This window comes from Bemisia tabaci, chromosome 7 (assembly GCF_918797505.1).
Source record: "Bemisia tabaci chromosome 7, PGI_BMITA_v3".
NCBI classification, from domain to species: domain Eukaryota; kingdom Metazoa; phylum Arthropoda; class Insecta; order Hemiptera; family Aleyrodidae; genus Bemisia; species Bemisia tabaci.
Genome location: NC_092799.1, coordinates 25,913,953 through 25,939,553, shown reverse-complemented (window position 1 = coordinate 25,939,553; position 25,601 = coordinate 25,913,953). Strand labels below are relative to the sequence as shown.

Genomic DNA, 25,601 nt, shown 5'->3' with positions numbered 1-25,601 from the left:
ATCTGCGAGTTTTTTTCATCGCACGATTCGGACTGGTTTCTCGCTATTTGCAGTGTAAAAATAGGGATGGCAAATGCTACACAGGACTTCGAAAACACGAGAGATTTTTTCGAACATTCGTCATCGAACAGTCGGATTAGGATTTCACATGAAAGTATGCCTATAACGTTAAAGCTGTGTGAATTCTATCTTCAACAATAAAATTCTGCGAAACTCAAACACAGGGAAAAGTAGCTTATTGAGAATAAAAATAACATCAAAAATAACTTCCTCTCTTGAGCCTTTATTTGGACAAAGCTCCGTGCATGAAAGCAATCCAGAATCCAGCTTTCTTGGAAGAGAAGGCATTGAGAAAATGACCAGAATTCGACATTTATTCGCATAAGGAACACCTGAAAGTTGTTAGTGCATAGGTTTTTTCCTGGTAGCTAATGGCAAGAAATTATAACTTGATCTAAATTTATATTATTTACTTTTCATGTTAGTTGGTTCCATTCAGTTGGTTGGCAAATGAGCTAATTGGCAAATGAGCTAAATTGAATCCCAAAAGGGGAGCAAGTGGTCGGTCAGTTCCTTTTAATAGCTTAAGAATGGAATTTGATTCATGACTAGAAACAACGAACACTTGATTCCTTTTTGCGAAACAATCTATACGCTTGGCCGTTCAGGAGCACTGAAAATTTTTGGTCTCAGATTCCTAGATCTACTTACGGTTGATGATTTAATGACCCCTTATCTATACGGGTTCATTAAAAGTCTTCAAGTAGCAGCATAAATGACGTCATCCGCAACAGTAACAAAATTAAAGGGGACCATGTAATGTGACGTAATCGCCCTGTATATCATGAATGGAATCCCTTCCCGCCGGAGCGATCGGACCGACGAGGGGACAGGAATCATAAACTGTCGTGCTAAAGTATAAACATCGTATGAACAATCGGACATTGTCAAATCGTTCCGGAGAAAACATCTACTTCTCACAGATATTAGAATTAATGGAACGATTTTTTCCTTTTGGGCCAAAATCCAAACTTCAAATTCCGAAAAAATGGGGAAAACTGAGCCAATTTTTGGCGCCCAAAAATGTATTAAAGTGCTTATTTAGGTCATTCAGAACCGGATTTCAAGTCCATCGCTGCACCATGTGATGCGTCTACTCCTGAGTAACAGTGATCCACTAAAAAGACAAAATCCGAAGTTTCGGCCCTTGTGCCCTTAAAAAATAATCGATTTAATTTTTTTTGAAATGGACATATTTAACCTAAGGAACTATGTGAATAGGATTTGCGTGCAACATAGTTCCTTTAAACATAAATACGTCCAAATTATAAAAAAAAAATACTAGATAATTCGATTAATCAACTGGCCCGGAAAAATATGAGGAAAAATATTCAAAAAATTTCCAAATCTATATTTCATCAGGAGCAATTTGGCAACGTCTGAAAATGCATTGTTCTTATGACGTTTTTGCGTAGCAGGCAGTATAAAGGGCCGGATGTAATGATGCATCCTCGACTCATCCGTGCACTTGGACACCTAGACCTAACCTGCGCGATGAGCCGTCCTCTCGACGCACAGCGGTTCGAATCAATGGGAGACGTCGCACATGATTTAAAAACTTTAAAAGCGTTTATCTACGTTAGAATGAAATGTTAATGTTTTAAAATCAGTTTCATTGGTTTTCTCGTACAATTATCTACTACGGCAACCCAAAAAATCAACATTGTGACGAAATGAACGTAAAACTTTAAAATTTTTGACAAAAATTCATGTCCGACTTCCAGGGTGTCTACTATGACAGGCTGACCGAAAATCAGTACTTTTACAGTATATTCCCAAGGAATTCAGTACCTCCTCGATAGAAAAATTCGGGACTTTTTCAGTACCTCCAATCAACGAAATTCGATAAATATCAAAAATTTGAATTTCTCGCTCAAAATGCGACGAAAATGACAAAAAATTAAAAAAATTCCGGACCATCTTACAGAATTTCCGCACTTTTTCAGTGCTTCCGGACCGCTCTGGAAAAATCAGTACTACTTCCGGACTTTCCGGAAATTCCGGACTCGTACACACCCTGCGACTTTTTCCAAAGACTCGTTCCTCTGTGCGGCGGCCCGGGCACCCATCCATAAAAATAATGGGAGGAAGGGCAGTAATGGGAATAATGGGCGGTGGAGGAGTCAACGAGACGGCATGGGATCCGATGATCCAATACCGATCGACGAGTCGATTATTTTCGTTCGTAATTTATGGCGCTGTCTTTATGACTCAAAACGCTTGCTCGCCACCCCCGCCACCTCCCCGCGTGACCTCTTGACCAAGCCGACGCGACCCACACACGCCAACCTGCGGACATGGTCGCCGGCCGCAGTGGGGTCCCAGGGATGAGGATGAGGGGCAGGCGACACCCACCAATGGGGGACGATTAACATTCTCATCGTAAACTGAGGATCGGAGCGTCGAGATCCGAAGACGGAAAATGATCAATCCACAATTAAACTAATCTCCAGGGATGGAGGCGTCTGTCTTCAGGGTGAGTAGTAAAACAGGGTGGCCAAAAATCAGTACTTTTCCAGTACATTCCCAAAGAATTCAGTCCCTCCTTAACAGAAAATTTTAGTACAATTTCAGTACCTCCATTTGACGAGATTCATGAAATTTCAAAAATTTGAATTTGTCGCTCAAATTGCGACAAAAATGACAAAAATTCCGGACCTTCTTGCGGAATTTCCGCACTTTATCGGTACTTCCGGATCGCCCTTGAAAAATCAGAACTGTTTCCGGACTTGCAGACATCCCTTTGGCATGAGGTTATGCCGATGATAAACACATTTGAACGTGATACATTTTTTAGCATGCAGCTGTTCAACACATGCGCATGATCGTCAACGGAAAAATGGATCTACCAGCCAAAAAATCGAAATTAAAATAATGGCATCACTGCTCAAAGGAGTGGTTGCAAAAATTTTGACACTGAGGCGAAAAATAAAAAAATAGACTGAAAAAAGCACGAAAACATCGAATCGAACCCGAGTTTTGATGGTTTACAATTTTCAGCATGGAAAAAATGATTTCAAGAGAACATCGATTGAATTTTCACTCGATCATGTCGGGGGGTCAAAATTTTTGGATAACGATGTGATTTTTACCCTCTTGATCAGGACACGAAATAATTTAATCATTCGTGATTTATTTTTCGGTGCATTCTGAAGAGAGTTTCTTACGTGAACTCAAATTCTGGGTTTTTTACTCAAATTGCTGATAAATATTGTGGTCTTGAAAAGGTTGTTATCATTTCTGCTGAAATGACTCATTCACAAAAAAGGAAATAAAAGCAGAAAAGTATGACTTTGCTTTTTCAGAGAGAGATAGAGGAAGGAGAGCAATTTGAACAAATCTAGGGAAAAGCTTAATCATACTAAGAAATGAGTATGGACACCGATGCGTCTGAGCAAAATCTAGTTTAAAGTCTGACCATCCCTCATTTGCCATCTTTGACATGACCGAATGAAGGTGGTTTAGGGGTTGAATCTGATTTTTTGGCATGAAATGATGGAGATTACAAATCATACTATCGAAAATTTTGAGAGTATCTGCGAGGAAACAAAATGTTGCTGGCCCCTTGAAAATGGTATAACACGTTTAACGGACCATGTTCAAAATATGATTTGAAGACTGTTAAACTTTCCAATAGTTTTCCGGTCTTAAGGAACATCGAGGATGCATTCATGTTTAAAGTTTCCCCACTATTTTCGACTCGAATTCGGTTTTTTTTTTTTTTGGGGGGGGGGGGGCAGGGAGATATGAGAAAAAATCATTCTACTTTTACGAGGGGCTGGTCATCAAGTGTGAGACTACTAATGAAAATAGAGCCTCCGAAAATCAAATTCGGAGTGCAAAGTGGAGATTAATGAGGTCGCGGCAGTTTTGTTACGTTATTTCTTGAGTTAATTGCAGTTACATTCTCAAAACCTTAAAATTCAAAATATTTCGTACACATTGCGAAGACGGTCAGTTACTTTCTTCCCCCGACCAAACCTCAAACAGAGACTGAAAAATCGACAGATCTTACCTCAGAGAGCGAAATAAGAAAATACAAAAAAACATTTTAAAGAACATCGAGGATGCATTCATTTTTAAACTGTCTTTCCTTACTACTTGTGACCCGAATTCGGTTTTTTTTGGGAGGGAGGAGGGGGGATGAGTAAAAATTAATTCTAGTGTAAGATTGATGGGAACAGAGCCTCCGAAAAATTGAATTCCGAGTACAAAGTTGAGATTAATGAGATCGGAAGTCTTGTTACATTATTTCTCGAGTTAATCGTCGACACAACCGTCGAACAGAGACTGGAAAATCGGCAGATCTTACCTCAGAGAGCCAAACGAGGAAATCCAAAAAGCATTTTAAAATCCAAAACTGAACCAAGTACAACAAACACGAGCAACACAAATCCGAAAACACCGCGAACCACGGGAAAAACACTCGGCGCCGCGAACAGGAAATCCGCGAATCCGAAAACCGAAAACCAAACAACTCAAATTACACCTCGAAACCGCATCGAAGCACACACCAGAACGAAAACAAACCCGAAAGTTGACCTCGCGATCCGAAATCCGAAATCCAAAATCCGCGAGAGAGGAGACGTCGAAACGAGACGGAATCCGATTTTTCGCGGAGTGGAAGATGCACATGGAGCACACGCGAGAGAGGAGCGCGAGCCGGTAAGAAGCGAGTCGAGCACGCTGGAAAGCCGGAGACTCGGCGGCGATTACAACATAACCTAGCGGGTAAAACGGCAAACAGATAAGTCTCCACATATGACAAGTCAAGTACAAATACCTCCGGTGTGGATATGGTCAAGGTGAGTTCCGCGCCACCCCGCCGCCGCATCCCCTCGTCGTCGCCTCCTTCGGTCGTCCTCGGCGAAAACCGCGGATATCCAGGGGCGTTTCGTGGAGGTTGCGTGGTTTCTGCGTCGCGAGGCGTTTTTATCCTTGATCGCGGATTCGCGATGAGACCAGCGCTGCTCCCGCTTTCTTCCACGGCTCATCGCCCTCCAGCGCACACTGGGATGGACCATTGAAAAAGGTCGAGTAATTTAGGGTGGCTGGTGGAACTGGCTGGCAAATTTTGGTACTTTTTCAGTGTTTTCTTTAAAAATGCAAACTCTTCAATAGAAAATACAGTGCTTTTCCAGTGCCTTGTGTGACTAAATTCGGAAAATTTCGAAATTTTAATTCGAAGACCGTTGGTCAACTAACTGCACAATTGAAGCATTTTTCAAACTGGTATGGGCCATTGAGAGAGGTCGGGCAATTTAGGGTGTGGAAGTGGCTGGCAAATATTGGTACTTTTTCAGTATGTTTTCTTTAAAAATGCAAACTCCTCGATAGAAAAATACAATGTTTTTCCAGTGCCTTGTGTGACTAAATTCGAAAAATTTCGAAATTTTGATTCGAAGACCGTTGGTCAACTAACTGCACAATTGAAGCATGTGCTGGGGATGGGCCATTGAAAAAGGTCGAGTAATTTAGGGTGTCTGGTGGAACAGACCGGCAAATTTTGGTACTTTTTCAGTGTTTTCTTTAAAAATGCAAACTCCTCAATAGAAAAATACAGTGATTTTCTAATGCCTTGTGTGACTAAATTCGAAAAATTTCGAAATTTTGATTCGAAGACCGTTGGTCAACTAACTGCACAATTAAAGCATTTTTCAAACTGGGATGGACCATTGAGAGATGTCGAGCAATTTAGGGTGTCTAGTAAAACTGGCTGGCAAATATTGGTACTTTTTCAGTGTTTCCTTAAAAATTTCAATTTCCTCAACACTGTTGTCATAAGAGATAACACCGAATGAACCTTCAGGCGTTTCCAAATTTCCTATGATAAAACACGAATTTTCTGGTAAACTTGTGAATATTTTCGGTCGAATTTTCCGCATAATTGTGTTTGCAACCTCACCTGAAATTCCTGAAAATTTAAAGGAAAAGTATTGATAACTTTCCTCAGAAATAAACATTTTATCGAAGGAAATTTGGTAATTCTCGAATGTTTATACGGCGTTCGCTTCATCAGCACGGCAGAATAGGAAAATACGGTGCTTTTCCAGTGCCTTTATGGGACTAAATTCGAAACATTTCGATACGTTAGGTAATTCTAAGTTCCTTAGTTTTCTAGCGGGCAAGTCTACACGAAGAATTGATCCGCAAGGGATTTCATTCTTTCCAAGCTGTCGAAACATAAGCGGCATGAAAAATTTCGGACCTTTTTGCAGAATTTCCGTATTCACTCAATATTTCCGGACTGCTCTCAAAAAATCAGGGTTACTTCCGGATTATCAGGTACATTTGATACCCTAGAAAATTAAATTTTTTATTAAACCTGCCAATTGGACTACTCGTACATTTCTCGATTAGGAACTACAATATCTGGCTCAGTTCAGAAACAACGTATGTATCATTAATTTTCCTATGCACATACAAGTTTATTACCAATGAGCTGGATATTGAAGTTCCTGATTGTAAAATGAAGTCCAATTTTGATGTTCATCTCCTGATATTTTAAGGTTAAAGGTGTAAATCTTGAAAGACATTTTGCAACGAAACTAAAGTACCACATTTACAATATACCATGAAAATTTCAAAAAATGTTGTTCGTTCGATTTCTTCTGATAATTTGAAACAAGAGCGGAGATCTTAAAACACCGCAAACGAGATAGCTTTCCTGCAGCTTTATCGATTGCAACGACTCTTAAACGACAAGATTCATAGACAAACAAACAAACAAACAAACAAACAAACAACTTAACAAAGATATGAGTTTTTAAAGTTTCCAAAGCATGTTTGAGTTTTCCAATCGACTGACTCCTCTCCCTCTGTGCGACGCGACGCTCCCGACCTAGGCTATCGACCAAGACCGATTCTTCCGATCTCAATTTCTAATTCTTCCTTTTGCCTGATCTTCAATCCGTGAAAATTTGCCTATGAATCTCGTCGTTTAAGGGTCGTTGCATATCGATAAAGCTGCAGAAAACATATCTCGTTTGCGGTGTTTTAAAATCTCCGCTCTTGTTTCAAATTATTAGTAGAAAACGAACGAACGACATTTTTTGAAATTTTCATGGTATATTCTTCATACAGAGACATCAGCAATATTTCCAAGAAAAACGTTGAGCGCTTTTCAATTTTTAGAGATAAAAAATTGTGACAGGAAGTCTGCACAGCGCCGCGAACAGAAAGACGCGTATATTTGCAGTTTTATCATCAACGTTTTGTCTTTTTTTAAAGCAAAGGCTTAAAAACTTCATCTCAACCTTGATAACGATGATGGGTCAGGGGGGCTTATAGTAATGATACAACAAGTCATCCAATTTCAGGCATTTGAACTCGATGTAAAACTGCATGGAAAATCGTGGTGTAAAACTGGGACCAGTATCCTCTAAAACAGGGATGATAAGATGGATGGGCGTTGCGACAAGGGATGAAATGAGAGGATATCGATTTACACTTTAGCACGAAGACGCGTCGTGTGCAGAAATTATTTTAGGTTAAGTGGATTTGTGCAAAGAACGGGCTAGTACGGCAGTTTAAGGCTCAAGCTAATGGCATACACTGAGAAAAAGCTATGGTTTATAAACCTATTAGAGGTAAATATGGAACACCTATAATAGTCGTAAATAAACTAATGATTCTCGGTCTGTGAACCATACTAAGGTCTCTGTACCTAATTAAGGTACAGAGACCATAACTAAGGTATATGTGCTATTATTATATGTAGAGGTACTACTATTAGTGGTGTTCCATATTTACCTCTAATAGGTTTATAAGCCATAGTTTTTTCTCAGTGTACGCAATAAAGCGAGAGCTTCCGTGCGGTCTTCGCTAGGTATAAAGGAAGGGACTCGTATGTTGACAATTTTCACAGGAAAAAATATGAATTTTAGTGAGGAAGTAAGGAAGTCAAGAGACGAATCAACGCTTCTTTAGTGATTTTATGATGCAATAGTTCGCTGGAAGGTGGCGGTCAAAATTACGTTAGGTGGTATTTTGAGAGTCGTGACTCATTGTTGCAGATGAATCACCAAGTAACCTGGAGGATGGTCAGGATATTTTCGGAGGAAAACGAATCTCGTAATTTATGCATCAGGTCCGGTGGATGTTTATTTTTGTCACTGCAGATTAATCATTTCACTTTTCCTTAGAGGAAAAACAATCGCTGCTCTTTTAGTGGTCTTTTAAGATTATTCCAGGTCCGATGAGGCCAAGATATTATGCTTTTAATGGGTACACGGGATGTATTTTTCATGGTAAACACGCTATGTTACCTACTGTAATGTGGTATGTTATGGTTCCACGGCGAGGTTGGTTTTATGGTAATACGGCATGTTACTTTTATGATAACGCGGCATGTTACTATTACGGTAACACTAAATTTATTTTAATGGTGTACTTCTATGCACAATATGTTACTTTTATGTTTTTTTATTGGTTTTTACTAGTAACACGGAATAATACTTCAATGGTAACGCAGGATGTAATTATTTGGTAACACGACATGGTCGACATGTCAGTTTTATGGTAACACGAACACGGCATGTTATTTTCATGGTTCACATCTGTTAAACTGGAAAATTTTATGAAAATGGATTAGCATCTAACTAGACCAGACATTGCCTAATACTTGTCTAGGTGAAATTCCCTGAAATTTTCATGGCATTATGTGTCTTAGCATTCCGCTCAGAAGATGAGAAAGAAAAAAAGCTTGAGAATAAAATGTAGTAAAGTGAAATTTAGTCAGATTGTGTCTGGTTAAATTCGGTCAATTTCTCTCAGGTTTGCTTGATGTTAGCGGGTACCATCGAAAGTGGCAGGCGCAAGCACTTCTTTTCGTGATATTCTCTCTTTTTTATTATGGGAGGGTGAACGCCTTTTAAGCGAATGATGGATCAATATTGTTACTATGTAAAATTCAAATAAGGATTAAGATGAAAAATTTATTGGTGACTTTTAAACGTTAAACAATGATCATACAGCATAAATTTCACATTAAATGTTTTTCCTGGTCAAATTTTACGATTTTACTCTTGACCTGCTTCCGCGATAAATTTTCCTCTCACTTACTGTCACATCGTTTTCTATCATGTTAATAACCGCTTCAATAAAAACCCCAAAAATAAATTGACTTTTAACCTCATCATTCATTCGGAATTTGGAAAAGATTTGGATGGCTTGAACTTTTAGGCACATAGCGACACTTAGAGCAAGTATTTAAATGACAATAACAGCAAGTCAAACAGTTCCTTTGAGAATTGAATTAAATATGTTATTACTCGAATTACAACCGATGAGCCCACGGATAAATGCCTTCGCTACATCTGATCTTTATTTATTACCAAGAAAAGTAACCATTAAGACCCTCCGACAAATAAGATACCCGAATCGCCAGTCGAATTTCCCTTACTTGTCACCTCAGTTGAAGGAACTGGATTGGAGCTAACCGACTTCGTCCAGCTCTTGCAAAGGTCGTAAGTTAAGATTATGCAAAACCACACAGAATCGTTCGAGGAGTAAGAAGCTTCCAGTTTTGTCGTCTCAGGCAGAAACGCTGTATCAATTATCAAACGTTGACACATAACCTCCAAGAAAACATAATTTTTTGGAGAGTTTGTGGATAGTTCCGATTAAACTCTGCCGAGCTGAGGGAAGATGTCGTATGAACATTTAAGAGTTGCCAAATTTCCTCCGCTAAAATGTTGATTTTTGAGGAGAGTTATGAATATTGTCCCTTGGACTCTTGAGATATTTTCGATTCAATTGCGAACGAAACTGTCGGAAAAATGTAAAGAAAAACGTTCACACGTTTTCTGTCAAATGCGCATTTTACCAAGGGAAATTCGGCAACGCCTGAAGACTCATACGGCGTATTTCCTTAGTATGGCAGAATGACAGTAAATTATGTGCAAAATGTAGCAAAACGCAGAAAATTTTAAAAACAATATTACGTTGATTTTTTTTCAAAAACAATATACATTATGATTCAGTGAAATTTGACAACACTTAAATGCTCATACGGCTTTCTTGCCGAGCACAGGTGTTTTGGAATTCGCACAGCAGTCGATAATCGGGACCCAGGAAGGTAATCTACCATCGGGACTTGCCAAAATAAATATTTTGATACCCGCGCGGAACGTGACAGTTATCGCTGAATTTGAATGACGGAGCGCACTACCCGAAAAATAACGGCCTCACTCCTTTGCGGAATGCGTGATCGATCATAATTCCTCGCTCGGCTGACAAAATGACCTAACTACAATTTAAGATGAGCCCGGGAAAGCATTGTGTTGTATGGACGATAGGGTTCATCGTGAAGAGTAGTTACGCCCTTATGTCAGGAGGGCGACGAATTTCGCGAATTAATTGCAAGTCCCGAGCTTGAATAATGGAGGTGGGTTAGCGGCATTGGACAGTGGCCAGCCCCGGTCGTGGACAAAGAACCGCTCAACTGCTATGAGAATCTCTGACGAATACGTGGTTTTAATCGGACGCGGGAGGAGGCAATTCATTGGAAGACGAGAGACGTTCTTTCGTGACAGCCATCATTATACGCGTGTGTGAAACCTAATCTTTTAAAGTCTCGCGCGGGGAGGTTTCTTCCGTCCCGCTCCAGGGACCGACGTTGTCAAATATTCTGTTAAAATATGAATATTTGACACGTCTATGGATAAAGGGACTTCAATTCCAAAAAACCGAAGATGAGACACCAGGTGTCTACTAGAGCAGGCTGGCCAAAAGTCAGTGCTATTACAGTACTTTTTCAGTACATTCCCGAGAAATTCAGTACCTGCTCAACAGAAAAATTCAGTACTTTTTCAGTATCTCCATATGACGAAATTCGAAAAACTTTAAAATTTTGAATTTCTCGCTAAAATAGCGACAAAATTGAAAAAATTCCGGACCTCCTTGCGGAAGTTCCGCTTTTTTTCAGTTCTTCCGGACCACCCTTAAAAAATCAGTACTGTTTCCGGACTTGTAGACACCCTGCACTGAGAAAAAACTATGGCTTATAAACCTATTAGAGGTAAATATGGAACACCACTAATAGTAGTACCTCTACATATAATAATAGCACATATACCTTAGTTATGGTCTCTGTACCTTAATTAGGTACAGAGACCTTACTATGGTTCACAGACCGAGAATCATTAGTTTATTTACGACTATTATAGGTGTTCCATATTTACCTCTAATAGGTTTATAAACCATAGCTTTTTCTCAGTGTGGACACTGATACAAGAGGATAGAAAAGTGATTTGCGCTCACTTCGAGGGAAAACGTTAAAAAAGCCAAACAAAACTGAAGATATGACGGTTTGAAATTTATAGTTCAAAACATTTAGTTTAGATGGAACAATGCTTAAAATTGTATTCTCTGATTATCGTATCAGATTACCCATCAACTGAGAAAATAAAAACAGATGACACTGTATTAGACACCTTGCCGAGAATGAAGCAGTGCAGTCTATGAATGTATAAAGCTGAAAATTGCCCGCCGTAAAAATAGTTGCTCAGTCTTAGCAACCCCTGAAGATACTACTGAGTCTTGGCTTTTTCACTCTTCAAATGGGAAATATTGGTGATTCTCTGCCAAATCTGGCATCTCTGCTGGGGCTTTCAGCGGGGCTGCCGGGCAGCCCCGGTTTCTGCACTGATGGATGCACCTGGGACGTGGGGTCTGGCAATGGCGCTGTACTTGCTCTCGGTCGTTGGTGCCCATATTTGGACGTGTTTCTGCCCAACGGAACTATGTGCATTAAGACATAAGCCCTGAGACCCATAAGAATATATGCATAGTAGGGCTCACGTCATAATGCACATAGTTCCATTTGGTAGGAATACGGCCATTTAGCATCCGCTTTTGTCTCGAGCTTTTTCTCTCCTCGCGCCGCGCCGGGTGAGCGCATCCGCATGCTTCAAACGCCCTTCACGTGAAACGTCATACGGGTGCATCTCTCCCAGGAATCCATGGTCCGAGAGCTCATGCTTAGTAGAAGAACCAGGCAAAATAGTATTCTTTTTTGAGACAAAATCTACGTAGGATTTTTCCAAGGAGGTCCTTCGATCTGAAAATGTCGAACAGACTCCCTTTAATGGGGTGCCTTTCTAGCACCCCCCCTTCCCCCGCATCCATTTTCCACAGAAAGTTCCTTACGGTGAAAAAAACTTCGCGCATTGGGCCAGAAGTTCAGGTCATATAGTTCTTTGAAGTTTTGGGATCGTGAACCCGAATACTTGAGGTCTAGCTGTCGAAGTTTGGGTGACCTATGAGTTACTTCGCTTGAAACTTCTATGAAGTCAACCGTATTACCGAAGTGCTTCAGATGTGTGACCCGAACTTCGGCAGCTGGACCAAAAGTTTTCGGATATACACTGAATGAAAAATAGATAGGGGCTGATTCCTTACTTGGACATTTCTAATTAATTGTGCACTGGAAAAAAACACATTGGATCGAGAGTTTAGACTCTTAAAAAAACATCGACGAGAAAGAGTACTCTTGATTCAATCAGAATCTAGCTTAAATCAAGAGCCAAGCCTCTTAATTTAAGCGGATTTTGTTTTGATTCAAGCAAAAATCCGATTGAATCAAGAGTATTTTTTCCTGTCAATGTTTTCAAGAGTTTTGACTCTAGATTAAATAAGTTTTTTTTTTTTTTCCAGTGAGCAGTGCCCCGACAAATTAGGTTACTGGCCCAACTGTTGCAGTACTAACCAAATTATTTGGAAATGCCCATATCATTCAACAAATGAGGTAGGGCCACAATTTTAAGGGATAACCCCTGAAAATTTTTTTGTGTACACGATTCGGAAACTTCAGAGATTTGTAACTGAACTTCGGGACCCAAGCAAGAAGTTTCCTCCCTCGTAGAATTCGGGCCATGCTACCGGCAAGCGCGGCTCTGCTTTCTGTACTTGAGGCTCCATGACGAGTCCTCGACTGTCAACGCCGACGAATTTTATGTCCGAATTGTGCAATCCGGGGCGAGCCGATGCAGCGTTTGTCAAGTTGGAAGACGAGTGCATTATGACTGCAACTTGGAGGCTAAAGTTGATTTATGCGTGAGGCTCGGTCGTATTGTTCCACGCAAATGAGCAATTTACGCTCGCACGCACGCCGGCAAATCGGGTAGCTCACATACTAAACACTGGCGGCGCTTGGATTCGTCACAGAGCGACTTTCCACGTCCCGACAGGAATCACCGCGTGAGCTCGGAATAATTTAACCGCGGGAGTTTTTCGAGTAGTTTTTGCGTCGTCTGTCGGTGCTCCGCTACTGATCTGCATTGAGATCTTAGTCAACACTGGAAAAAAAAAACACACACACATGGATCTAGAGTCCAGACTCTTAAAAACACCGACAAGAAAAAATACTCTTGATTCAATCAGATTTAAGTTTAAATCAAGAGCCAAGCCTCTTAATTTGAGCGGATTTTCTTTTGATCTAAGCTTAAATCAGATTGAATCAAGAGTCCTTTTTCTTGTCAATGTTTTCAAGAGTCTAGACTCTAGATCCAATGTGTGTTTTTTTCCAGTCAAGCTCGTATCGCATGATCAAAGTAAAGTTCTCAAAAAGGCTCATCGATGGTATTTTTGGTTGTTAGCCACTCAAAAAGGTAACCGATGGTTTCGGGACACATCATAGATCACATCTTGAAATTCTCAAAGGATTTCATGCACGTCCGGCTGAGAAATTAAATAATTAGAGCCACTTTGAGAGCACTACTTTGGTCGTGTGATTCGGGCTTCAGAACGTTTTACTTTTGCGTTTCAAATTTTTAACTCGTTATTATTATGTGTAAGCCTTTGACGGCTTTTCACGATTGACAAATGCAGTCTAGAATTTTTGATTTATCTATTTCTTGAAAATTTCCCTGATTTTTCCTGATTTACACAGTTTTTGTAATTTCGAGAAATGCGTATTTGAAGTTTCGAAATTACGTCGAGTCTTAGGGCTGGAAAAAAGTTTAAACCGACTTTTTGATGCTTGAAAATTGGAACTTGGAATCAAATTTTTCACAGAATATGCATTAAGACTAGTTTTACCTGAGATCATTCATAACTCAATTTTGTCAAAAACTGCACTTATGCGCCTTGTATTCCAAGCCCCTCAATTCGAGGACGAGACCCTCGGATTTCCTCTCATTTTACTTCGAATCCTTGTCCTTGGGGAAAAACAACAAAATATTCTACTTATGTTTTGCAGAAAAAAGCAATTTTTACACGTTTTACCTGATTTGTAAAGCCAAGTCAGTGCGGATCATCAATTATAAAAATAATTCGACTTAGGAGTGAAAGAAAAATATTTAAAAAAAAATCTCAGAAGTGGTGACTGTGAAGTCTCTACATTCTCTACCTGCTTACACGTATAAAAAACCTATTACCAAAACTTTTCAAGAGTAAGAGACGGAGAAACAATTCTGCAAAGGCCGAACCGAGCAAGGGCGGAAAAACGCATGACAATAAATTGCACACTGCGCCAATTTCATCGAATCCTATTTCACCGAGAAACTACAAGTAGCAAAGAATAGGGGCCTATCATTTGCTCAGCGTGCGGTACGCCCCAACGGAGCCGTAATGGCAGATAAGATTTAAAGCAGTGTAGGCTTTAACTGAGAAGGCTGGCTACTAAAATAGTAAGTACATCTATATCGACAAAATTATTGCTCATATTGAGGGCAATTTCAGGTTTTTTACTCGCGGAATGAGTTACATCTTGCTCCGCAATGGGTATTTGCCCCTGAACAAACGAGCATTGGTTTTGCTGATTGCAGGGCATTGCGGGCTCTTTATTACTCTTCACGACGGGATGGTCCCCGGAGCAAACTTAGAGAATTATCCCTGCTTTTATTCTGCTGTGGTAAGGAAAAAAGCCCTAAGAACACTCACATGTTGCTAAAATTACTTTTGATAAAATATAAAATTCAGGGGAGTTCGGGAGTGTTTTCCTTCGAAATGTCTGAAGACTTTTAATTGCAGTTAAATTCACAGTGCTTGAAAATTTCGAGACAGAGTATATATGACTTTTCTCAAAAATCAGGATTTTATTAGCAGGCATAAGCCTGCAACGTTCATTTGGTTATAGGCCGTTTTTCTTTAGCACGGCATCAATGTTCCGGCATTTCAGTGGTCGGTTCCGTTTCTCTACGATGTAGTTTCATGCGACGTTTGAAATAGGAATGCGACGAAAACTTTTGTGAAACTGTCTTCACCTCTGCTACATCTATTTCATCAATGATGAAACATTTGGTTTTATTGTTAGGAGTCAACGCAGATACACTCATCGTTATACTCCTACTCATTTCCATTCGCTAGACTCTACAAATCCAGCATGGAGTTCAACGGTTAGCTGGTCGTTGCTGCACACCTGAGTTGGTGGTCGCCATTGGCAAGCATTCACTCTCCTTATTGAAAAGGTTGGCAACCCCGAGGTACAGCCCTTGGATTCTTGTAATGTGTATGTGGATGTGTAACTGTGGATAATTGTAAAATTTAGTCCGATCGTACAAATTTATCCGACAACGACCTTATTTAATGGCTGATTTGACTAATGATGACCTTATTTGAATCAGGGAGTTCGAAAACACACCAACTCGGAAAAAAATTGTTCAGGAAACACCTGAAACTGCGCAGCGGGCGAAGAAGTTAGTTTATAAGAAAAACCTTTTTGGTGCCAAAGGACAAGTACTTAGAGACATTGTAAAGCACCAAGTTGAAATCGATGACAGACCATGATTTATGACAGAGAATTAAGCGTTTCAAAATTTCCGTTACACGTGTGGGGTTGGTGTGTTTTCGTTCTCACCGACTTTCAGATACTGATTTTTCATAGTCTGCATTGAAGAGTTTATATTTTTCGACCTGAATGACGCTTGAATATTTATCTAAAACTTGTTGCTACACGGTATAATGAACTGAAAAAAGAAAACCGCAAAATCGGATGGTCACCCGTTTCCCTTGAAATGGCCAAAAATTGGTATTTCCAATAAAATACTTCGATTTTCCCTTTTCACGTCGCTGCTTCGAGCACTTCCGATTGCAATTTCGAAATTTCCTTTTGCGTGCAGATACTTCTATCCATAATTGTTACGAAACCGTAAAAAAATGAAAATCGAAAAAACCCGAGTTGGTGTGTTTTCGAAATCATTGATTCATTTTTTAAACTGGCGGCAAATTTGAATTGACTCATTTTTGTGTAAATATTCAATTTGCAGGTTGATTTTAGAAATTTTCAATACGCTCAACATATTTGGCAGGTTGCCGATTCATGTCTTGTGATGCTCCAATCCTCACCTCGCCTAATAGTCCATTTAATTTATGTGGATCAATGATTGCAGCCCTAGCAGAGCTGCTGTGTTGAAATTCCAATTAAACACACCGATGTGACCACGCCACAATAATGGCGAGACAAAACAATTCCAAGTTGTTTTGAGGTTCCTGATGAATCGCGATGATGAATTGTAAAAATGCAGCTCTGGATTCAAAACTCCTCACGACTCGAGAGCGAAGATGAACAAGTGCGGAGCGATTGTAAGCTGATTTTAAACAGGCACAATACTCACCATTACTTACGATGGCACGATAAATAGCCCATTGAGTGGCTAGTTGTGCGCGCATGCGGCCGCTTGGTGCCGTAATTTATAACGCGTGTAATCCATGATCACCAATGCCATGTTGTACGTAAAAGAGGAAGTTTTTAGCTACTCCGTGGTTCCGAAATTTAGATTCCACGTATAGTTATCGAGTTGGAAACCGCGGCCGCTCGTTCCAACCCATGCCCGCCCAACACAAAATATTGCTGCAATATTTTCGCAATGTTCCAAGACAATATTGTCGCAATATTGTTGAAAAAACACTCTTTAAATATTTGTTCAATATTTTAAAAACATTTTTGACAACATTTTCAGAATGTTTTTGCAAAAATATTGTTTGAATATTTTAGCAGTGTTTACAAAATATTTAATTTACAATATTGTTAAAATATGTTGATGTGTATAGTAAAAAAATGTTTCAAAAATATTTTAAAATATATGTTGCTGCAATATTTAACAAAAAATATTTTAAAATTATTTTAGAAATATTAGTTTAAAAATATTTGTTTAATATTATGTTAAAAATATTTTATAAATATTTTTGTAATATTTAAAATTATTTGCTAAAATGGCAAAAAATGGTTTGCGATTTCTGCAATTTGCTTTTTTTGCGAAAATGCCCACCTCGTGGCAAGAACGACAAAACAATTTGCAACAGTGGTAATTTTATTGTGCGAAAATGGCAAACTATACTTTTGCGAAATTAACATCACTAGTTTATGCTATTATGGCTAAAACTTTTGCTAGATTTTCAAAATGTTTGCCAAATTAGCGTATGGTTTTGCTCTGTTTACCAATTATTTTGCGGAACTTACTAAAATCAATCGCTATTTTAGCAATCTCAATATTGCGATTTTGCCTACCTCATAAATTGCTTTTTTCACAAGATATATTGCGAATTTAGTGACATTTTTGCGATTATAACAATTCAAAAAGCTATTTGATTGTGCAATTTAATTGTGCTGAATTAGCAAATTGTTTAAAATTGCTGAATTTGCAAAATTATTGTTAAGTTAGCGATCTCATTTTGCGATTTTCGCAATAGCAAAATACAACCGTGTGCGCGCGCCTTAGGAGCCGTTTTTGGTACTTTTGTTCTTTTCTTATAAGATAAGATAAGATATATTATTCAAGAAGTAAAACATAAAATAAAGAACAACATTAATCTCCCGGATCGGACCTAAAATTAAATTCAACTGATAATAATAGAAAAAAGAAGGGGGGGGGGGGGGAGAAAAGAAAAGACAAAAAGAAGGGGAAAAAAATAAATAACATAACATAAATACATCGACATAAATTCAAACTAGAAAAATGCTCAAATAATTAAAACTGGAAAAAGACGCAATTATAAAAACAGTAATTTGGTAAAGAAAAAAATGAGAGAGAGAGGGAGAGAGAGAAAGAGAGAGAGAGAGTTAAAAAAAAAAAAAAAAATGAAAATTTGAAATACATGAATAGGAATATGTTGAGTACAATTAATATAAAATTTGAAACATAAATTACAGGATGAAATAAAAAATAATAAATAAATAATAAATAAATAGTAAATTCTGGTAAAATATTATAAGAATCCGTCAATGAACAAACATATTACGGACTCAGAGGCCTGCGATAGTTAAGAGATTGAATTTACGGGCCCATCTACATCAAGCCTGGCTGGTCTGGTGGTAAAGTACTGGATTTCGGAGATCAACTCCATCCCGAGGCGTGGGTTCTAATCCCGACTAGGACGGCGCGGATTTTAAGGTAAGTAATAACTCTACGATTCACAATCTGGACGCATATGTACATTAGAAAGAAAATTAGTACCAAAGGTGTCTCCTAGAGAGCGCGCACACGGATATGGAATATGTACCCTGATCGCAGTATTTGTGCAATATTTTCGAAATATTTTGGCAACATTGTCGACAATGTTGCCAAAATGTTGCTGACAATGTTGTCAACAATATTGTTAGGTAGGACCCTAGCACATTGCTGCAATATTGTGCCAATATTGTGACAATATTGCAGCAATGTTGTCGGAAATATAATAACAATGTTGCTGCAATATATTGGAAACATTTTCGTGTTGGGCGGGTGGTAGTTTGCAAGTAGAGAAAAATATGAAAAACTTAAAATTTCAGTGAAATATTTTATAAATTTTCAAAAGGCAGTGAACGGCTAAGGCGAGCAATCCGCTTTCAAAGGCAGATATTATGAAAAAAGTAACGATTTTTCCTTTTGGGAAGCCTAGGAAGCAAACAACATATACAATAGCCGGACATGCATACATCCAAATAATATTACTTTTTCCAACCTACCAACAATTGAGCTCAAAAATTTTCCCTCCTCTTTCTGACCTCAATATTGGACATTCAAATTGTTTTTTATCAAATCCTTCCCTTTTTCAAACAACTTAATCTCCAATTTTAATTCATTCTCTCCTTGTCCTTTCTTTTAATTTTTTGTAATATTCTTTTTTGCATCTCTACTTTAAGGTGTTAATGACCCATGATGTTAAAACACCTTCAAATAAATGTATCACACAACAGCAACAACAACATGCGTTTTAATCTTTCTACGACTCTCGGATTGAAAATTAACTCTCTAATTTAAGTTCATTAACAGATAGTACAAGCAAACTTCATTTTTTGCACTTTAGAATCATTTGCATGCACTTGATTCATTCTGAGAGCTCTGTGATGCCCTAGACGGCTAAGCCAATCAAGAGGATTTTCCGGAGGCTATACAGGTATTCTACCCTAGTCGTCGCGAAAATAATGTCTAAGAGGTGGCAACCAGCTGCAATGACACTAGCGGCTACAGCGGCGCATCACCATTAGGGCTGGCCGCTGGCCGGTAAAGCACCAACGGGCACCGCGCACCGCACAGCGCGCAATCAATTCACGAGTGCTTGAGCACTAATTGGGCGGCGGGATTTCAAGCGCGACCCCGGACCCGGACACGATTCAAAAATTATTCGGGACCATCGCGCACATGGACGTGTTTCTGCCAAACTGAACCATGTGCATTATGACGTGAGCCCGTTATGCATGCATTCTTATGGATCTCAGGGCTCGTGTCTTAATACATATAGTTCCGTTTGGCAGAAATACGTCCACATAGACTCGGCTCACGAGTCGAAAACACTCATGCTCGAGCGCTCCTATTCACCTCCTCCTACAGTACACGCAGGCCATGACCGAACAGAAAATCTAAAAAGTTTTCCCGGGCGCAGGAATTCGAAACTCATCGTGGAGGGTACGCCGTGATGAAAATGAGGTACATGATATAAACAGCAAACGTAAATAAAATATATACTCTATGTTCAAGGTATTTTTACAACCACCTGATGAAAGAAAGATAGAAACAAGAAAAGTTTTCGCAAAATCGTGGCGATTTATACGTACAGAGCCATGAATAAGTCATCTTTTTGAAATTTCTGAGGGGAAAAAGGGTTTTGATAATGGGAAGGCTTAGACCTTTCTGCATTACTGCTCGTAACGGAGCTACGCTCCTTCGTTCGGGAAACGATGGTATGTTACCGGCCTTGAAGTATTGCACATAGACCCCATTTTTAAAAACTTTCAAAGTTAAAACGACTGGTTTGCTTACCACTATATTCGGATTTACCAGAGACTCATTTTACCAATACGTTTTGCTTCAACCGCATGTCGATAAAAAACCCAGATTCCCAAAAATGGAGATGTTGCATGTGTGAGGGATTTGCGATTTGACCATTGATTCTATTGTAAAAGTTCGCGAGAAACACGATGGTGCCACTGGTTATCTCTGAAATCATCTCCCAAGCTCAAAAAAAGCTCTTAAAGTGAGGCCAAAATGGAGGGGATATCCCACCGTACCCTGAGAGTCCACGTCTACATCAAGACAAACTCTCCATGCAAAGATAGGGAGCAAATACATGACAAGGCTGACAATTTATTTGGGGACTCCAAAACTGAAAACACGGCATCCTTGCTAATGTATTTGCTCCCTATCTTCGCATGGAGAGTATGTCTTGATGTAAACGTGGACTCTCAGGGTAGGGTGGGATATCCCCTCCATTTTGGCCTCGACTTGAGAGCTTCTTTTGAGCATTGGAGTTGATTTCAGAGAGAAACAGTGGCACCATCGTGTTTCTCGCTAACTTTTACATAAGAATAGGAGTCAAATCGCAAATTCCTCACACATGCAACATCTTCATTGAGAAAACTGGAGGTTTAGGAGTTTTTTTCCTCTGGCATTGGCGGATTTTTCCGTCGGGACGGCAAATGCGGAACCGCGAGGGGACAGTGCCGCTGGAGCCGTAGCCGGCGGCGGTGGACCACGGCTTGGCGCGGCGGCGGCGGCCGGGGATAACAATGGCGAGCTTTGAGGAGCTTCTTTGTGCCCGTCTCCGGCGGTTGCGACGCCCCATGTGGTCTGCTTCATGCTAATTAACACCATTATTGTCTCAGCTCCGACCTCGCCTACCACAACCCGACTGAATCGCCACACCGCACCGCAGCCACCGCCGAAACGCCCGCCCACCGCCCGCGTCATCCGACGCGACGTCACGCGTCACGCGTCGCGACGCCGCAGACTCTCCCGTCGCACCGTCACGGCCCAGCGTAAAGTGTAATAATAGGCGCTTACGGGGGAGTTTTTACACTCGCTTTACGTCGAGAACAACGTCACTTTTGGAGCCGCCCATACTGAAGAGTTACGGAAAAACGCCGTATGACAATCAGACGTTGCCAAGTTTCCCTCGATAAAAACTGAAATAACTGGGAATTTGTGAATATTTTTCCACAAAATTTTCAGACAATTTTGTACGCAGTTCAATCTACAATATCTGCAAATTTCAAGGTAAAATGTGCATGAGTGTCGATCAAAAATACTTACTTTATCAAGGAAAATCTGGCAACTCCCGAATGTCCGTATGACTTTCTTTCTTAGCACGGCAGCATAGGTGACTTTAAAGATGGCTGGAGACCGCCCAACCGAACCCCCTTAAACGAGGATGGGGGGGGGGGAGAGTGGACCTCACATGGGGCACGAATAAAACGGTTTGCGTCGGGGACACAGAACCGGTAGGTCAAAGGCGATCCCTGTCCTTTCCTCTGCCCCTCACCTGCGAGTTTCTGTAAATTTATCCAGCATGCAGGGTTTCAATGGTGGGGGGGGGGGGGGTTTGTAATGAAAGATAGAGGGAAAAATGTACTGCGTAAAATCTTACCTTGCTTTCACACGCTTTATGGCAAATGTACTTGCAAACTGGAACAAAAACAATAAAATTATCCTTTAACAGGTATCAATAAACTAGAAAGTGGATTTTTTTAAAATTTTGATTTAAAATGCTTTGATTCCTATTACGAGCAAGCTCCAGTTCGATACTCAGAAGGCTTCTTTACTACAACTTGCACAGAAAAACAGAAGCCCGTGACCCACTGTCAAATGAATTCCTCGAAGTTCACTAATCACTTCACACGAACAGTGTTTATTTTTAAAGTCGAAAATTAAAAAAAAAAAAAAATTAATTTAACATGAAGTTTGTCCATTTCACAAAAGCCACTAATTCATTAAAGAGCCTTGGATATCCGTTTAGGGAGCTCTCCCCACTAGAAATGGTTCACCACCTGCCCGCCAGGAGCACCTCGGCGCGGCGCGGCGCGCTGCCAGCGCGAACGCACATTGGCGCCTACAAACCTAAAGGGATATTTCACGCATTGCGCGATGCTTGAAGTATCTACTTAGGTTTGTAGGCGCCAATGCGCGTTCCGCGCTGGCAGCACGCCGCCGCGCCACGCCGCGTCGCCGCGTAACGTGCCATAAACTTGCCCAAATTCGATTGGTCAGGGTGTTAAAATCTTGGCAATTTGACATCAAATTCGAAATCAGCGACTATTAAACCTCTGGGACGAAACTTTCGGTGATCTTCCAGTCATTAACCGACTTACTCCTTCCTATTTTTGAATTCTGAGCCATAGTGCACCGCGGACAGTCAATCTTAAAGGATCAGAAGGCTTACGTATAATACCAAGACATATAATGGGTCAAACGGTACCTAAAGTGTTTTTAACAAAGAGCTGGGTCATTAAAAAATGAAATTATTTTTGTTTTGTCATTTAAACAGTGTTCATGAAAAACACTACCCTAGTTTAAAAGTTAATGTGCAGGATTCCTGTTTTGCAATTCGTATTTTTCGTGAAATTTTGAAGAGGAAACACATAACTTTTTCTTGTGGCCCAGTGGGATAAACCGCAACGATACACTGTTGTGGATTACAGTCTGGTACAGTAATATTCAACCGGCAAAAACGCTCTTCATCGAACTTCGGTCGACTAATTATTAGCTGCACATCAAATCAATACCCCTCCACGTAATTATTGACCGACGGTTTGTTTAATCACGAAATAGTAGGAACTACGGTTAATTAACCGGAGGCGTCACCTGGGTATCTTCAATGCATTTTGGATAAGACAAAAGTAGTGATTAATTGTTCCAATTATGGAGCCTGAATGGACTGAATTTTTTCAGACAGTGGAGTGATGCTTTGTTCTAATTATATAGTTGGCAGTTTTGCATCAATGTTCAGAAAATATGATAATCACTTGCTCAATTTTACAAAAAAAAAGGCTTGATCTAAACAAAAATATCCTCAAATGGATCGCATTAAACAGAAAGGAACCAAGTCACATCAGCTATTACCAAATTTAATTGGACAATTCAATTTCTTACATAAAAACGGTTGTGCGGATTTTCGTGCAAATTCCTCAAATTTTCAGAAAAATCCGTTCTCTCGTAAAAAAAATTAATTGCTCAGTTAAATTTGGCAATAGTTGAAGTGGTTTGGTTCCTTTTGCCTGGACAGTCGAAACGCCTTCACTTCCGTGCTTATGCAATACAGACATCCGACGACATCCGTACAGCCGGAATAGTTGCATCCAGGAGTTAAATAAAATGAAATTTGTGTAGGGTTCGTCGCATTTGAAACTAAGGGCGCTCAGCTTGTTTCAATTACATCGTGGCTTGATTCCGGCGTTGCATATTAATTGTCCTGATAAATTAAACCCTTGCTGATTATTAACGCAATTTTGTTAATTGAATCTCTCAGTTCTAAACGACCTATCTTGGAAAAACAAAATTTTTCAGGAGACGATAAAAACTGCGTAACAACCAGAAAACGAGTGTTTCTACGCAAAAAAGAAGAAAATAAACATTGTAAACAACCTGAGTTTGGTCGTTTTCGAACTGAGAGATTCAATTTGGATTTTGTTTAGATGGATATTATTTGGGATACATTGAAATAATTCACATTCGAGTAATTTTCTTACATTTTTCCCGTTCCTTTCTCATATCTGGAAAGTTCTTATGCGACTTCTAAAAGTACAGGACGCTGAGAGCTGATGAATTCAGATAATTCAGCCATTAAATTCGCACCCGAGATAAATAAGAAGTCGTCCGGTCGTGAGCGATTTACATACCCGCAGACGTTAATGCCGTGCTCTGCGATATGTCGATTGATCTACCAATACCATTCAAACCTGTGGAAAAAGATCGATAAAAAGGATGTTCGCAGCGAGAGCCTTAATAATCGATTCTTTACCACAGCTTCAAATGAGACAAAATCGATATCGATCGTTCACGCCTGTCCACTGTTTAAGCGGTGCCGGAGACTGTGCATCAATTAAATTAATGCTCTCTCGAACCTGTTACAGAAGTTCGCGGCGACACAAAGTGGGTCGAGTCAATCAGTTAGTTCGAACATGGAATTTTTGACCAAAATTGCAAATTTTGATAGTTATTTCGTCACATTTTAAATTCAAAGGGGTGCTCCTGAAAGGGAATTTCACAAGGAAACCAATGAAACAACTTTTAAAACCTCAAAGTTTTGTATGAACTGAGTTACAAGCTTTTATAGTTTCCAAATTTTGTCCAACTTCTCTTGTAGACTCGATCTACTGTGCATCATTAGTTGCTCGTCGCGAGTTGTCCGCGGGCCGGCTGAAAGCTCGATAATATTTTTACAACAATGCTCAGGACTCGGCAATGTTAATTCGTCAAGTAATTTTATATGCTAATTAAGCTTTGATCTATTTACGGGGCGTGCGCCGAGTGGTCAACGGAATAAACTCTTCATTACATCTTGTTTCATGTCCTCCCGGCTCTTTGAAGCACTCGGAACCTGTTAAATGAGTCTATTACGGCGAAAAACGCGTCCATCTCCCGAGCGACTCATGAATCAGCACAACTGAACGGGTTCGAGAGGAACGCACTAAATCGCATCGAGCTTGAACTGAGAAAAGGAGGTTTGAAGTTTTATCCCTCCGCAAGAATTAATATTAAAGACAGAGTTCGGCGGCTATTTTCAAGATCAAAATATTTCTTTCCTATTTTGAATTTTTGAAGAGAGAAAATTCACGACTGGGTGAATTTAATACTACTCCTAACTTATTTTTCCTCAAAATGCGACTTGGTGCATTGCTGTTATATTCGGTTTTGGTCCATATTCATGTAGGTTGAATGATTCTGCGGATCCGGTGAACACGAAAATATATCGACGGTATGAGTCCGCAATCACTTGTCTAGGCTTAAGACGTTGCAGACTTCCCGTCATACTTCATTTTTTAAATGGAAAACTACTCAACAGCAATTCCTAAAAACTGCCGTGATTTTTCCTCTCTGCACTGGAAAAAAAACATTGGATCTAGAGTCCAGACTCTTGAAAACATTGCCAAGAAAATATACTCTTGATTCAATCGGATTTAAGCTTAAATCAAAAGGAAATCCGCTCAAATTAAGAGGCTTGGTTCTTGATTTAAGCTTAAATCTGATTGAATCAAGAGTACTTTTTCTTGTCGATGTTTTTAAGAGTCTGGGCTCTAGATCCGATATGTTTTTTACTTTCTCGTTTTTCCAATATGTGAGAAGAAAATTCTGCGAAAATTTTAAGGAATAATGTCGAATTATTCTCCCTTAAAATAATAAAATGGG

General features: G+C 39.7%; 1 protein-coding gene across 3 annotated transcripts in view; it reads right to left on the bottom strand.

Annotated features, from left to right (window-relative positions):
* Positions 1-25,601, bottom strand: part of by (focal adhesion protein tensin) — a 553,251-nt gene that overhangs the window by 273,135 nt on the left and 254,515 nt on the right. For 2 of the 3 annotated variants that reach the window (XM_072303044.1, XM_072303043.1), the window contains exon 4: positions 21,844-21,881. In XM_072303044.1, the coding sequence (XP_072159145.1) occupies positions 21,844-21,881 (38 nt within the window). Of the gene's footprint in view, positions 1-4,372; positions 4,645-21,843; positions 21,882-25,601 lie in introns of those variants that run through there. The other variant, XM_072303048.1, reaches the window with a different exon arrangement.